The sequence below is a fragment of the Ascaphus truei genome, chromosome 2, assembly GCF_040206685.1.
Source record: "Ascaphus truei isolate aAscTru1 chromosome 2, aAscTru1.hap1, whole genome shotgun sequence".
NCBI classification, from domain to species: domain Eukaryota; kingdom Metazoa; phylum Chordata; class Amphibia; order Anura; family Ascaphidae; genus Ascaphus; species Ascaphus truei.
The window spans coordinates 470,619,964-470,635,326 of record NC_134484.1 but is presented as its reverse complement, the minus strand read 5'-3'; the positions used below and the strand labels follow the sequence as shown (position 1 = coordinate 470,635,326).

The 15,363-nt window shown below is 46.2% G+C and overlaps 2 protein-coding genes across 5 annotated transcripts in view; one reads left to right on the top strand and one right to left on the bottom strand.

The window, feature by feature from the left end:
* Positions 1 to 15,363, bottom strand: part of LOC142488335 (uncharacterized) — a 78,586-nt gene that overhangs the window by 61,362 nt on the left and 1,861 nt on the right. For 2 of the 4 annotated variants that reach the window (XM_075588719.1, XM_075588718.1), the window contains exons 2-3: positions 9,202 to 9,300; positions 8,501 to 8,617 (exon numbers count right to left, since the gene is read on the bottom strand). In XM_075588719.1, the coding sequence (XP_075444834.1) occupies positions 8,501 to 8,617; positions 9,202 to 9,220 (136 nt within the window). In that variant the 5' untranslated portion in view covers positions 9,221 to 9,300. Of the gene's footprint in view, positions 1 to 8,006; positions 8,324 to 8,500; positions 8,618 to 9,201; positions 9,301 to 15,363 lie in introns of those variants that run through there. The other 2 variants (XM_075588720.1, XM_075588721.1) reach the window with 2 other exon arrangements.
* LOC142488368 (uncharacterized) overlaps positions 7,786 to 15,363 on the top strand; it is a 56,870-nt gene continuing 49,292 nt past the window's right edge. The window contains exon 1 of the mRNA XM_075588811.1: positions 7,786 to 7,880. The gene's annotated coding sequence lies outside the window, so the exon portion shown is untranslated. The remainder of the gene's footprint in view (positions 7,881 to 15,363) is intronic.

Below are 15,363 nucleotides of genomic sequence, written 5' to 3'. Positions count from 1 at the left end.
GAGAGTTCCTGAAGAAGCCACAGCGAAACGCGTAGAATCGATCCGCTGTGGGAGGTGATTGTGCTGAGGAGATCGGGAGACAACTGCTGGCAAACCATCAGGAGACGGACACACCAGGCAGCCTCTTCCGCCCTGACCCAAGACAACACAGGACGTGACGAGGGCATCCGTGACGTATGCGGAAGGGTTCCGCCGCTCCTGGAAAAACCGGCGTTCTCCATCCACAGCTGTCCTCTCCCTCGAACATAATTTTATTACAAAATGTGAGTGTATTATACATATATTTATCGATTGCTGCCAATACAATTTAGACTATACTACTCTATTGTGCGTTCTCTCTTTTACTTTCACATACCCCTGGGAGAATAATTGACCAACCATACTACAAGCTTCCTGTATCAACACACCACTCTGAGGGGTATCCATTAAAGGGCTCCCATCAGAGAGAGAAGGGTCTCTGATACGCTTATATTTGATAGTACAATCTGTGAGTACAACTATTACAGAGAACATTTTTATTCAGACTATCATTGTTATACCATCTGCACTATTGCATTTATTTTTCTTTTTCATAATCCTGAGTCACCCAGCGCTCCGCTCCAATTTGAAAACCTGCACAAGTATCTTGACACGTCTGGGACTCCTAGTCCTCCTCTTCCCCTTGGGGCCAGAAGAACCGTTTTGGCGACTCTAGGTTTTTTACCTTGCCAAATAAAGTGGAAAATTGATTTTTGAATATTCTTTAATTCTGAGCCAGGGATGGGGACCGGGAGTGTCTGGAAGTAGTATAGCAATCTCGGGAGTATGTTCATTTTAACCGAGACCATCCTCCCGATCCATGATATTTGGTATCCTCCCCATTTGTCTAGATCTTGTTTGATTTTTTTGAGCAATGCCGGATAGTTATGTTGGTAAAGAGTTTGGTAAGTTCTCGATATCTTAACTCCCAAATATTTGATACAGGAGGAGCTCCAACGATAGTCAAAATTTAGTTTGAGGAGTTTCACCTCTGGCTCTGGCAGGCTTAGATTCAGGGCCTCCGATTTGTCTTGGTTTATTTTATATCCTGAAATTTGTCCAAATTCATGGAGTTCTTTATGAAGGTTGGGTAGGGAGATTTGAGGTTTGGAGAGGGTTAGTATGACATCATCAGCAAATAGGGATATTTTGTGCTGCCTTTGTCCAATTTCTATTCCCTGGATGTCTCTATTGAGCCTTATTGCTGATGCCAGCGGTTCTATGGTTAGTGCAAAGAGGAGAGGAGATAAGGGGCACCCCTGTCGAGTACCATTTGTAATCTCGAACCTCTGGTTATTGCCGCCTGGTAGTTTTACCGTTGCTGATGGGTTGTGGTATAATCTACGGACCCCCTCTAGGTATGCGTCTTTGAAGCCGAATTTACGCATAGTTTGGTCCAGGAATTGCCAGTTTATCCTATCGAACGCCTTCTCTGCGTCTAGGCTTAATAAAAGTGCTTTGGTCCCCGAGAGGTGGACATGCTCAATTATGTTGATTATCTTCCGAGTATTATCTGAGGCTTGTCTGCTCATTACGAATCCGACTTGATCTATATTTATGAGCCTCGGTAAGATGGGATTTAATCTGTTAGCCAGAATTTTACTGTATAGTTTGAGATCACTGTTAAGTAGGGAAATTGGACGATAGCTCCACACTGCATCGGGTCTCTGCCGTCCTTGTGAATGATGGCCAGATTAGCTAGAGACATTGACGCGGGAATCTGATTTCCTTCCATGAAATGGTTAAATGTAGCTAGAAGATGTTTGGATAGTGTGGGCAGGAATCTTTTATAGTAAACATTGGTGAAACCGTCAGGGCCAGGTGACTTGGTGATCTTTAATGATTTGACCGCCATTTCCAGTTCCTCTTTTGTAATCTCAGCATTGAGGACTGTGTTCTCCTCCACCGTTAAGGTGGAGAGTTGGCATTTATTCAGATATTGTGTTATATTGTCTTTAGTTATTGGTGGAGAGCGGTCATTTTTGGATCTGAGGTTATATAACTCGGTGTAGTATTTAGTGAATTCCTCTGCGATTTTTTTCTCGCTATATTGTATCTCACCAGATTTACTTTTGATAGCTGTTATTTGGGATCGCTTTTGCACCCCTCTTAGTTTACTTGCTAAGAGTCTGTCAGCCTTGTTCCCTTTGTCGTAGTACAGTTGGTTTGTCCATTTTAGGGCCTTTTCCACATCCTCCAGCTGAATTTGCCTAAGTTTTGATCTAGTTGCAAGCAATTGTTTATATAGTTTTTTTGTAGGGTCTGCCTTATGGGCTTGTTCTATTGTTTTAATGCTATCTGTTAGTTCCTTGATTTGTATTAGGCGGGCTTTTTTCCTATGGGAGGCGATGGAGATGATTTTCCCTCTGATGGTTGCCTTATGGGCTTCCCATAGGATTGCTGGAGAGGAAACTGTGCCTGTATTGAAAAGGAAATAGTCCTTAAGTGAGGCTCTTATTTCCCTTTCTATCTCAGGGTGATTTAATAGCGAATCGTTAAATCTCCAAGAGTAATTTGTTGTTTTTTCAAAGGGGGAGTGATAGTGTCAAGGTGATTGGGGCGTGATCCGACCATGTGATAGAGCCAATGTCTGATTCAGTGGTTGCCGCCAGTACGTTTTTTGTGGTCAGGAAATAATCTATTCGAGAATAAGTCTGGTGAGGAGCTGAGTAAAAGGTATAGTCTCTCTGGCCCTGATGCTGGGATCTCCATATGTCCACTAATGAAAATTCATTTAGAATTCCAATAAACCTTTTCCCCTTGATCTGGGAGTGGGTTGTGCGGGGGGGTCCCATCGTGGTTGATCTATCCTCGGTGGGGTTTAGCACCATATTTAGGTCTCCTCCCACTATCATCGAGGATAGATATCCCGGGTCGACGCCCTCGAGAACAGTCTGTAGAAATTCAATTTGGTTTTCGTTTGGGGCGTATACATTGATCAGGGCAATTGTCGAGCCCGCTAAAGAGCCATACACCACTAGAAATCTACCCTCTGGGTCCGCTGTTTTGATATGATTGAATGGGGTGCCTTGTCTGATCAGGATAGCTACACCCCTTTTCTTACTGCTGAATGAAGCAAAAAAGCTTGTTGGGAACATTTTTTTGAATAAATTTGGGGGGTCCTGGGATGTGAAGTGGGTCTCCTGTAGGAATATAATGTCCCCCCTTGTTTTTTTCATGTCCTGGAGGGCCAATCGTCGCTTTCTATGATTTTGCAGTCCTTTTACGTTTAGAGATCTGACTCTAATCGGGGCTGACGTTGCCATTTTAATGCTTTAAATTTATGGTGCGTGGGCTTGAGGTCTCAGCTTTCCCACTAGCTGAGACCCTGCTCCCATTTTTTGGGGAGATGTTGTGCACGGGAGTGCAGTTTTTTAAAGTAGGGGGTATGGCTTCTATGACTTTCTTTGAGGGCTTATAGTCGGGCTGCTCAGGCGAGGGGGTGGTTGGGGGAGGGGAGGGGGGGAGAGGGATAGATCTGCCGGGACAGGGTCAGCAGACGAAGAAGAAGTGAGAATAGGCCTTGGAAAGGTCTAAATGTGGTTTTGCCTTGTCTCCGAGAGACCGGCGTTCGGGTAGATGTACCCGTTCTGGGGTGGGTCCGGGGCCCGAGGTCAGGGGTGCAACAGTGAGGTCCTGGCCCTCTGTTGCTTGTGTGACCCTTCGACCTTTGGTTACAGGTAGGGGTATGGGAAGGGGGGGGTGGAGGTGGGGCTACTGCGGGAGGGGGGGGATTGGTGTTGGGAGGGGGGGAAGGGGGGGTAGGGGGGGATGGGCGGGGAGTGGTTGTTAGGGAGGTAAGGAACGAGGTGGGGGGGGTAGGGAAGGAAGGAGGGGGGGGGCAGGCAGGAGGGGAGGAAGAAAAGTGTAGATCAGGGTCTGTAGTTGAGCAGCCGTGTGTTATATGGTACTGTTATAACATCTTTTGCATACTGATAAGATATGGTACACATTGTGATATCATTTGTTAACATTGGTATGGGGAACATTGTTTTAGTTATACATTTTGTAGTACAGGGTTCTTCTGGCTTTGTCTCGTCCGAGGCGTAGGCCTTTTGGGTAATACTCCGAATGTGTCAAGAAGGTCAGAGTCCGTGTTCGGTGCAATGTTTGTCAGCTGATATCTAATTTGCACTTCTTATAGGTAATCGGAGTGTGAAGCAAGTGTGTTTGAGTTATGTGTTGGTTGTGGTTTGGTTCCTGACACATAACTGGGTGTGTTATTGCGTTGAATGTGATGGTTAAGTAGTGCATTACTAAGTGTTGTGTTATCTTTGTGTTATCTTTGGGTTGGTGATCTGTACCTTTTAGATATTTACGGAATTGCATATTTGTCACATAATGATTACCTTTGGGCAAGTTCGGGCCCAGCACACATTGGCCTCTACTGAGGCATGCTCAAAGTCATAATACATTTTACACCACTTGTTGCCATGCGATGTCTATGCGCAGGCATCCAGGAGCCTATCGGATAGGCATTTAGACTTTACATGTGATTCATGAGTGTGAGCACACTGGGTCACATTTGAGATAAACCTGTGGCTTTGTACTGAGTCTCTTTTGATTCCCCGAGAGTAATATTTAGGTTGGACCCATTTCAAGGGTTGGGGTTGGAAGGGAGGGGAGGGGGGGGCATTGGGTGCATGTGATTACGGGGGGGGATTGCCAGTTGGATTTCGTGCCTAATTGGGGAGAGGAAGGGGGGAGAGGGGGAGGGTGGTCCTGGGGAGGGTGGTGGGGGTGGGCAGTGGGGAAAGGGGGGGGGGGCGGAGGGGAGAGGGGGGTATGGGGGGACAGACGGAAGTGGGGTGGGGGGGGGGAGGGGGGGTGGAGGGGAGAGGGGGGAGGAGGGGGTGGGGGGAGAGGGGGGAGAGGGTGGGGGGGAGAGGGGGGATAGGGGAGAGGGAGGGGTGGGGGGATAGGGGGGAGGAGGGGTGGGGGGATAGGGGGGAGGGGGGGTGGGGGGGAGAGGGGGGATGGGGGGGTGGAGGGGAGAGGGGGCGAGGAGGGGGGGGGGTGGAAGGGAGAGGGGGTGGAGAGAGGGGGGGGGAGGAGAAAAAAAAAAAGGGGGGGGGGTGGAAGTGGGAGGGGGGAGGGGGGGGAGGAAGGGAGAGGGGGGAGGGGGGGATGGCGAGGGAAGGGAGGGGGAGGGGGGAGGGGGAGGGGGGGGGAGGAATCCACAGTTTGTATGGCCGACTACCAGGGGGGACATTTATATTGGTGTAGCTGCTGCCTTGTGTATAGTCCACGACGTGTGTATGTGATTGCTAATTGGGCCAACATTGTGCAGGTTACAATGAGTCTCTCTGAGACCAGTGGCTCTGGTTAGAGCTTCTTTGGGTCCATTCTGTGCTCAGTCTGCTGGTTGGCGCCGTCCTAGTTGGCGGTGGGTTCCAGGATTATTGAGTTTAAGAGCGTTCTCTTTTGGACTAGTAAGGGATGGCTGGGGAAGGGGTAAGGGAAGCAGAGGGGGGGGGACGGGGAGGGGATATGGAAGCTAGGGGGCGGGGAAAAAGAGGGGTGGGGATGAGGAGGGGAAAACGCTAGGGGGCGAGTGGAGGGAGGGAGTGTGAGCAGGGAATAGATGGGTTAGGATGGGGTAGGGGCAGCGTTACTAATAACTCCTACTAACTTTAAACCTTTTAGGGATGAAGGTAAGCACATGTCACTTTTTGTTGCTGTGCGCATGTCTGGTCTGGAGTGTATTTGTGGGGGCTCAGAGGACACCAGCACAGATAGGTTTTATTCCCGTATGCTGAGAGGCCCCACTCGTAGCAAAAATTGTACTTACAGTTTTCTGTTGGTGGAGGGGGGGCCCGATCTCGTGCCTCAGGTGGGTCAGGATGTAAACTTTGTGAGTGACCAAGCACTCTGGGTTGCCGGCTGTTGCAGCCCAGGGATTAATGAGGGGGGGGAGGGGGGGCGGCACAGGCACGGGAATCTGTGGAGGGTCTCCGTCCGTCTGATCTCCATAAAGGAATCCTCTCCCTCCCCCACCCACGACGCCCAGCCCCTCCCCCCCACCCAAAGGGTTACTTTACTGCGACTCAGATGGTAAGCTTTGTGCCGGTCCCCTGGTTGGCTCCTCCTCCTGGGCACGTGATCGGCGCTCTGTGCTGGTCATTCTGGATCCACAGGCGGTCTCCTCGGCTCGCAATTCCAGGCAGGAATGGCGCCCTCTTCTGGTTTGTGCCGTGTGTTCCTCGTTGTGCTGCTCCAGGGTTGTTCCAGCTTCTGTGCAGGGAGCTTGCGTGAGGGACCTCATGCGGTGCAACGTGACAGTGCAGTACTCGAACTGGGAAAGCAGAAAGGTTTGTTTTTAAGGTTTTATTTTCTGTTTCTGCGGCCTGTCAGGCGCTCGGATGCCCTCACTGCAGGGCCTTCGTTCTCTTGGTCTTGGTGATCCTGTGGGTCAGCGCTCCACGATGGAGGGGGGGATAGTCCCACTGCCCTTGCCATTCTTGTCATCTCCGTGGGGTGTCTGACAATGTGGGTCCTTCCATTCCTGACGACGATCAGTTTAAATGGAAATCCCCATTTATACTGAATCTCGTTTTCTCTGAGGAGAGTGGTCAGGGGTTTAAGCTCCATTCTTTTATTGATGGTTTGTTTAGCAAGATCATTGTAAATCTGTAGGTTGTCGTCGTGGTACACGAGGGGGTTAGCCTTCCTGCAGGCTGACATCAACCTCTCTTTGGTGAGATAATGATGCAGCCTGACTATGGTGTCTCTGGATTTGTGCGGGTCATCTGATCTGGGCCCGAGGGCACGACGGGCTCTGTCCATCTCGAGGTCCCTCGGGTCCAGGTCTGCACATAGTGTTGTAAAGAGTCCACGGAGGTATGCCTGGAGTTGATCTGGCATGATTGTCTCAGGGATACCACGGATCCTCAGGTTTTGCCTTCTCTCGCGGTTTTCTTGATCTTCCAAGCTATCCTTTAAGAAGCTGATCTCCATGCCCAGTCTGTATAGCTCATTATCAGTGGCCGTTTGCGTTTGGAGGGAATCCTCCATTTTCGTTTCCAGCGCCGTCGTTCTCTCCGTGAGACCCGCTATCTCCAGCCTCAATTCCGTGACGGCTGCTTTCAGGTCTCGCTGGATAGAGACATGTAGCTCATCCAGCATGCCAGACATCAGGTCACGCATAAATTCTCTCGTGGGGAGAGACTCCGGGGTTTGCGCTGGCTCTCTCTGCTCCTTAGCCGCGGCCTGCTGTTTAGGGCCTCGTGCAGTACTCGGCCCGGCGCCATCTTGATTTTTCGGCGAGGGATCCGAGCTCCACTGAGATTGCGGGAAGAAATTGATTGCGCCCTGGCCCGGCGCCGCTCTTTGTTTGGTGGTCATCGCGGGGTGTTTATGTGGTAGGAGGTAGTTTTTTTTAGGGTCGGGGGGTGGATTGAAGGGTATTTGTGAGTATGGTTATATGTTGGGGCCTGTGGAGCTCAGCTCTCACACGTCCATGTTCTTTGGCGTGCCGGACACGCCCCCAAAAATATATGCACTTTCTTATTGTTCTATGGAGTAAAGTTTGTGAAGTATGTGACAGTGCCCTGATGGGGTTAAATAAATGAAGCATATGCTTATGTGATTTGGTGTAGTTTAAAGCTGAACAAAGCCAGTAACAAAGTTCCCTTATTATAAAAGGCAAACTGTGGGTGCACAAAGACGCTAGTGTGAAATACTAATACTTACACATATCTCTTCTTTCTGTCAGCCATAACTACTCTTCCGTGGCGGGTGAAGTTTAGACTGACAATGAGATGTAGAATACCTTTATGCTAATTGGAGAATTGGTAAGGAGCTCTATCCTGAAGGGAGGAGCCATACACCTCCAAGGAACTCTTTAGCTACAAAGAAACCAGGTGAGCCCAAACCTACCCCTATGACAGAATGTATCAGTGACACTATAATTAAATGCCCTTATGGAGTATGCAGCATGGGAAAGTATTGGCCTAACATTTATGGAAAACAAATTCTGTACATATTACCTGCGCTTCTCCCTTTGTGAAGTATGCAGCTGGTAAAAGGGTTGGCCTCACATTTATGGAAAACAGAGAAAAATCCTCTGTGACAAAGCGCACACGTGCGAAGCACGTCAGAGTTTCTCTCTGCCTGTTCTCTTCATTGTTATGATGTTGCCAATGGCCCCACAAATATTTGGAATATATTCTTGAGCGATCCAGCCTTATTACTTTTTTTCAAGCAGTGCACCGCTTATTTCTTCCCCCGCGGGATTCCACTTCCGGAACTCGGTGCTGGTACCTTCTAAACGGAGGTTACCTTGACGAGGTTGGCGGCTTGAATCCTGTTTTGATCAAAAGATGCAACCAAAGGTCTCCTTTGTTACAAAGACTTCAAATGGAAAAATGGAAAATATCACTAGTGTACTTTAGCCCAATTGGTAGGGGCGCAGGAATTGATTTTTGTTTTCCATTTTTTAAACAAATTGAATAAAGACAAGTGAGGATGTCGGGGTACTTACCCCCAACAGGAAATGAATCTATTTCACTCTTTATTGTGATCAGATGTTCCTCAGGGTTCGCCTCTTCTGTCTCTGACTTAACCTCTAACCTCTCCTCCGGCACAACCACTGGGAAACCTGGCAATGAGGAAAGGAAAATCCATCATGTAATGCTGGGAGTGGGGGCTCTTCTGATATTGATGTAATATAATACATGTTGTAAAGAAATGTGTTACTCGCCCTTCTGGCAGAAAATTACTTGGAGTTGAAGACATATTATATCTTACCTGCTGATGGTTTTAGAAGAAAACAAGATTAATGTGTTAGGGTGTTTGACACATAAAAACTGCAGAATAACCAGATATTCCCTCCCTTGCAGATTTTTTTTTTGTTTCAATTTTCTTATTGGTTTGCTTACATATCATCACAATTTACATTTTTATCACACGGTTGGTGCATCTAAATTTAAATTTTTGTGATAACTTTCTTAACACAACTACAATTTTTCACAATAATTTTTTGCATCTGTAAATCCTATACATTATTTTGTGCTAACTTTTTGATAAAGGATAGGTCAAGAATAGAGATAGAGAAAAGAGGAGGTCCAGAGAAAGAGATGGGAGGGGGGGGGAGTGGGGAGGGAGATTGAGGCGCTTGTGGGCAAAGACCCGACAGTATTCCCTTACAAATTTTTAAGTCACCAAAATCTCTCCTCTACTCACTTAATAAGTGTGGATCCATGCTGGGAGTGGGCAGTGCTCCTCTGGTAGGTGCGGAGATAGGAGGCTCCTCGATTTATATTTGTTGGATGTTAGCTGTGCCTGTATAAAAGAGAAACAGAAGAAATGTTATTAGTACAATTCGTCTTATTGGGCAAATATGCAGTATTTAGTATAAGCTTTCTAACCTAATATTAACAGAAAACAATGCCGAACTGAGTCAGAGAAGACAGGGGAACAAACACAAACACATTGTCCATCGTCAAACATATTATCAAGCAGTGCAAAATACAGCGACGATTCAGGATTGTGTCTCAACATAATCGTGTAGTATAAAAACACAGCATAGAGAGTCAGATCAACAGCCATAAGAATAGCAATGTCCTCTTACTGCAACATAGTAACAAACGGTACGGTTCTATAGTATGAATAAAAAGCAGATACATCTGGTGCTCCAGTTTAGCATCAGAGAGACTCCCGATACTGTCTCAGGTCCAGCAATTCGGCTCCATACTTACACGGTCTCCCTTTTCTATTTGATACATTGAAAAGTGTGTGTGTATATGTATATATATATATATATAAAAACAACAAAATGAAGAGAAAAGAGTCCCACTAAAAGCACCCAAGCAAATGTAAATGATAAATTGATTTATTCAGAGGAAAAAACATGGATTACAGAAAATATATTGAAACAGTCCCCTTGGAACTCCTGAGACAAGGAATCAAACCTAAATACAATGATATAGATAAGTGTATGATCTAAATTGCAAGGCAAGGAAAAACCTACAATAGAAACCTGCTCAATAATCTAAAGACCGGCCGCTCAAAAATGAGACTCTATGCAGGAAAAATACAAAAATACTCTACCTATATGCTACTAAATAAATAAATCAATGAAGTACCACTCTACCACAAATGACAAGTAATAACATGAACAGATAATCACAATGGAAAAGCCTCATGTGGAGTATACTTGCAAGTAACAAAATAGTGTGAAGCATGAGAGTCATCAGAGAGAGAATGGAGTAGCATGAATTGCAAAGAAGAGTATCCAGCTGAGATCCAAGGTAAGATTAGGGGGGTCCCTGGGGCAATCTCTCTCAAACACTGAGAGAGGACAGACGAGAGCTTACAGACACAGGCTGCTCATATTTATGCTGTCCCGACGGGAATAAAGCTCCCGTACATCATCACAGATCGAGATTTTCGCAGATTTGGTCTCACATGAATTCTCCAGCCTGGTAAGGCTTCAAGGCCCTAAGAATTTGACTTGGGGACAGGCGTGCACTATTAAGGAACAACAAGATCTTCGGGACCTGGAGATCAAGCCCTCGGACAAAGGGAAGGACAGCGAAGCGGAACAAACAGGAAAATCAGATTTATCGTCACATATGACAAGAACTGGCAGAATTATCGTAGGGCAATCCAGAAACATTGGCATCTTTTACAGTCGGATGCTGATTTATGCCAAGTCCTGGGACCATCAGTTGATCTGACGGAGGGAGAACAAATCACAGTTCTTCATGACGCGACGTCACCGCTGGACAACCATCTCAAACGCTCTGTAATGGTTCCGGCTGCTACTCCACCGCAGTTGACAGCTACTGCTTGTTCTCTCACGATATTTGGATACTTGATGCCTTTTGCACTTGTGATTGGTTGAATGGGCCATACTGACGAAATTACAGCTCCTTATGACGCGACGTCAGCGCTGGACATCCATCTCCAACGCTGTGCAATGGTTCCTGCTGCTACTCCACCGCAGTTGATAGTTACTGTTTGTTCTCTCGCGATATTTTGATACTGGATGCCTCTGCACTTGTGATTGGTTGAATGGGCCATACTGACCAATCGGGAAACTCTTTGTAGGATCGGAGATACAACTGGGCATCATAATACACTCTTATTAATTCAGTGCTTACTCCTCATTGGATCCTCACCCACCAGCTGCTCTGCTATTCGAAATTTTATTGGATTACATTATTTGTTAGCGTCCTTTTAAGCCTGATTGGACGCCATTACGTTAAGCCCCCAGACGAAGCAAAAGTCTGCGAAACGTACGTCGAGGCTGTGTGTGTACTCCCACAGGGACCCCCCTAATTTTACCTTGGATCTCAGCTGGATACTCTTCTCTGCAATTCATGCTACTCCATTCTCTCTCTGAGGACTCTCATGCTTCACACTATTTCGTTACTTGCAAGTATACTCCACATGAGGCTTTTCCATTGTGATTATCTGTTCATGTTATTACTTGTCATTTGTGATAGAGTGGTACTTCATTGATTTATTTATTTAGTCGCATATAGGTAGAGTATTTTTGTAGTTTTCCAGCAGAGTCTCATTTTTGAGCGGCCGGTCTTTAGATTATTGAGCAGGTTTCTATTGTAGGTTTTTCCTTGCCTTGCAATTTAGATCATACACTTATCTATAACATTGTATTTAGGTTTGATTCCTTGTCTCAGGGGTTCCAAGGAGACTGTTTTAATATATTTTCTGTAATCCATGTTTTTTTCCTCTGAATAAATCAACTTATCATTTACATTTGCTTGAGGGCTTTTAGAGGTACTCTTTTCTCTTCATTTTGTTGTTTTCATATTTTTGTCCCCAGCATCGTCATCAGGTTATTATTATCAGAAATAATTTATTTTTAATTTAAGCAAACATATTGTATCACTTTTCTAGTTAGTTGCAGGCTTCTCTTTGTGTGTTTCCGAGATATACTGTATATATATATATATATATATATATATATATATATATATATATATATATCTATATATATATAGATATATATATGACACACAAAGATGAATACCGCATCAAAACAACCAATATACATATAAACGCTGTCTAAACCAGAACAGAGAATGACTGCAAATAACAGAAAAACATTTGCTGGCGGTGCTGGAGGAGTAGGAAAGATATATAAACATAGAAAAAGAAAAAGAAACCTCACAAAAAGCACTCAGACTAATTTAGCAAATTAATAATAATACATTTATTGAATCAAAATATAAAGAAAAACAAAAAATAGCTAACTGAAACCCTAACTACTGGACTCAAAAAAGGGAGTTATATGATTGGACAAAGAATTATTATAAATGAATGGGACTAACTCATATGACACAGATATAAGGAGGAAAATAAAAAGGAGAATATAGGCAAAACCTCAATAAATGAAACCACTATGGGGACCAAGTAGCCATAGTGATTTACAGCCGGCCGGTCATATAGTGAGGAGATGGTATCAATAAACAATACAGGCAAATGCCCTAAACTCCAGAGAAAAGTATGTGGTGTAAAACCACCAGGAAAGATGTAAACATAGCATAGAAAAAAATATCACCAAGCATGCTAAACTCATGGAATGAAAACACCTAATGCATAGACCTATAAATATAGCTCATACAAGAGACCATAAAGATAATTCAGTGACCCAAACACAGCACTAGAATAAGAACATATACAGGAAACTGGTCAGATGCTTGAGACCAGTGCAATAGCTGGTAAATAACAATAGCATATAAAAGAACCCAGAGTAAACAGTATACTCATCTCCTGTAAATGGTATTCATTTGCTGCTGGCCTCTTTTGGACCTTATCTTTTGTTTGGGACTCTTCTCATATTCTGGTGATTCACTCCGGCTGGGGTGACCACCATCCAGGACTCTAAGGCTAAGGCCCCGTCCCCAGAGTCAGCGCGCCCGCACTGCAGACAGGCGGTGGGCTGACATACACAGACCGCGATATGCAGTCTGTAGGGAGCGGGAGGTGGGCGGGAGTGGGAGGTTTGACAGGGAGGGGGGGCGTGGCTTGAGCGGAGGGACCCGCTACTCCCCCCCCCCCCCTCCCTCCACGGACTCGGGCTGGAGCTGCTGAGGGTAAGTAAAACAAACACACACACACACAGGCACACACATACACACACACACACAGACAGACAGAGGCAGGCACTTACACACTCATATACACACACACAGACAGAGGCAGGCACTCACGCACTCATACACACAGACAGAGGCAGGCACTCACGCACTCATACACACAGACAGAGGCAGACACTCACGCACTCATACACACAGACAGAGGCAGGCACTCACGCACTCAGGCACACACACACACAGACAGAGGCAGGCACTCAGGCACACACACACACAGACAGAGGCAGGCACTCACGCACTCAGGCACACACACACACAGACAGAGGCAGGCACTCACGCACTCAGGCACACACATACACACACACAGACAGGCACGCACGCACTCAGACACACACACACACAGACAGAGGCAGGCACTCACGCACTCAGACACACACACAGACAGGCACGCACCTGCTTTCACTCCACACTCCTCCCCGCTCCCCGAAGCCTCTCCTCCTCCCGAAGCCTCCCCTCCCCATTGGCTCACAGCCACACCACGTGACGCGTCAACGCTAGGGAACACCATTTTCTTGTGTCCCATAGCGGCTGACGCGCCACAGCGTGTAGTGCGCTGTGCCGCCAGGGGGGACCGGGACCGGCTCACGAGGATTCCCCTGCTGGTGGGGAACTCGCGACATGGCCGCCCGCACCAACGAGCGCAGCGGGACCGAGGCCTAAGCTGCTTTGAACTCAGGCCATTTATGCTATACAGGAGATGAGTATACTGTTGACTCTGGGTTCTTTTATACGCTATTGTTATTTACCAGCTATTGCACTGGTCTCAAGCATCAGGTGCCGGTATCTCCAGCAAGCTTAAATGTCCCGGTCAAGTGGGCCGTGACGCGGGACATTTAAACTTGCAGGAGATACCAGCACCTGATACGGAAGTCTGTACCTCGGGAAGCAGGGGTTCCCGGACCTGAAATCAGGGCCGCAGACCGATTTCCCAGGGCTAGTTACATCCACCCCCCGTGTCAGCGGTATCAGGAGCCCCACCCCATTTCCCCCCTCCCTCTTCCAATGTATTTCTCCCCTGCATCTCACTCCCTCCTCCCCTCTCGCTTGCTCACACCTTCCGTCAATTACCCCACTCACACTCAATCCCCCCTCCCCTCACACAACCCCCCCCCCCCAAATACATACAAACTCCTACAAAAGGACTATTTGGGTCCAGAACATCACCCATTGTTTCATGTTATTTGCCAGATGGTAAGAATAAATTAAAATTTTAATAGCTACAGGTGAATGCTGTGGATCTCTCTATCTATATACACACACACACACACACACACACACACACACACACTAAACATTGAATCCACCACTTGCAAGTGGTTGCATAATACATGTCCTGTTACAATGATGCATTTAGAAAGCTCAAAGTGTAGCTAATCAGTTTTGGTATATACTTTTCATTGAACATATAGATGATTTATACAAATTATCTGTGTAATTTTACCTGGGTTAATTTATATATAGTTCAATTAAACAGTTTTTGTATCATGTATTATATATGGTATATGCCACTCAATAATTGAGAGGTGCATTTGGCTGTTTGCAATGCAGAGAATTGATTGGCGTATATATATATATTTTCTATGCATTTTATGATTTTTATTACAATTAAATCAATTTATCACTATGGCAAGCTTTGCCTATAACAAGCTTCCTGTGCCAGTTATGGGGCTCATCCCTGATGAAGTCGAAGTTCCGACTGAACTTGTAGGGTTAATCCCAGAGCTTTTTACGTTGAGCCAAGTTCTGCTGTTAAAACCAGAATAATCACTGTGCAACATTTACCAGCTGCTATACCGGGAGAACCATTGATATCCGGAAGAGGGTGTAATCAGCACCAATTGCAGATACGTATACGCTTTCAACCAGTAACCCCAGGGCCGCTGCTCGTCAGCGTGGGGATACTCCGGGCGGAGTGCTGTGTCACCTGGCTTGTGGTCCCCTGAGAAATACGCTGGTTAGCGTGGGAACACCATAGAACTGTCACAACAGCTTTGAATCACTGAATGCTATTCAGACCATTAGTACCCGTGGAAAAACTGCAGCACTTTTAAAACTGCCGCTCCCTCTGAAACGCTGGTAAGCAATGGGATTATTACTTGGGATCATTAAGACAGCAGTGGGTCTAAGAGGCTCTAATATCAACTACATATTAAAGGAACCTTTTATTGTTTCCCTCCCATTGAGGGGAAACGATCTTTGGACTTTATTATCCATCGGGCAC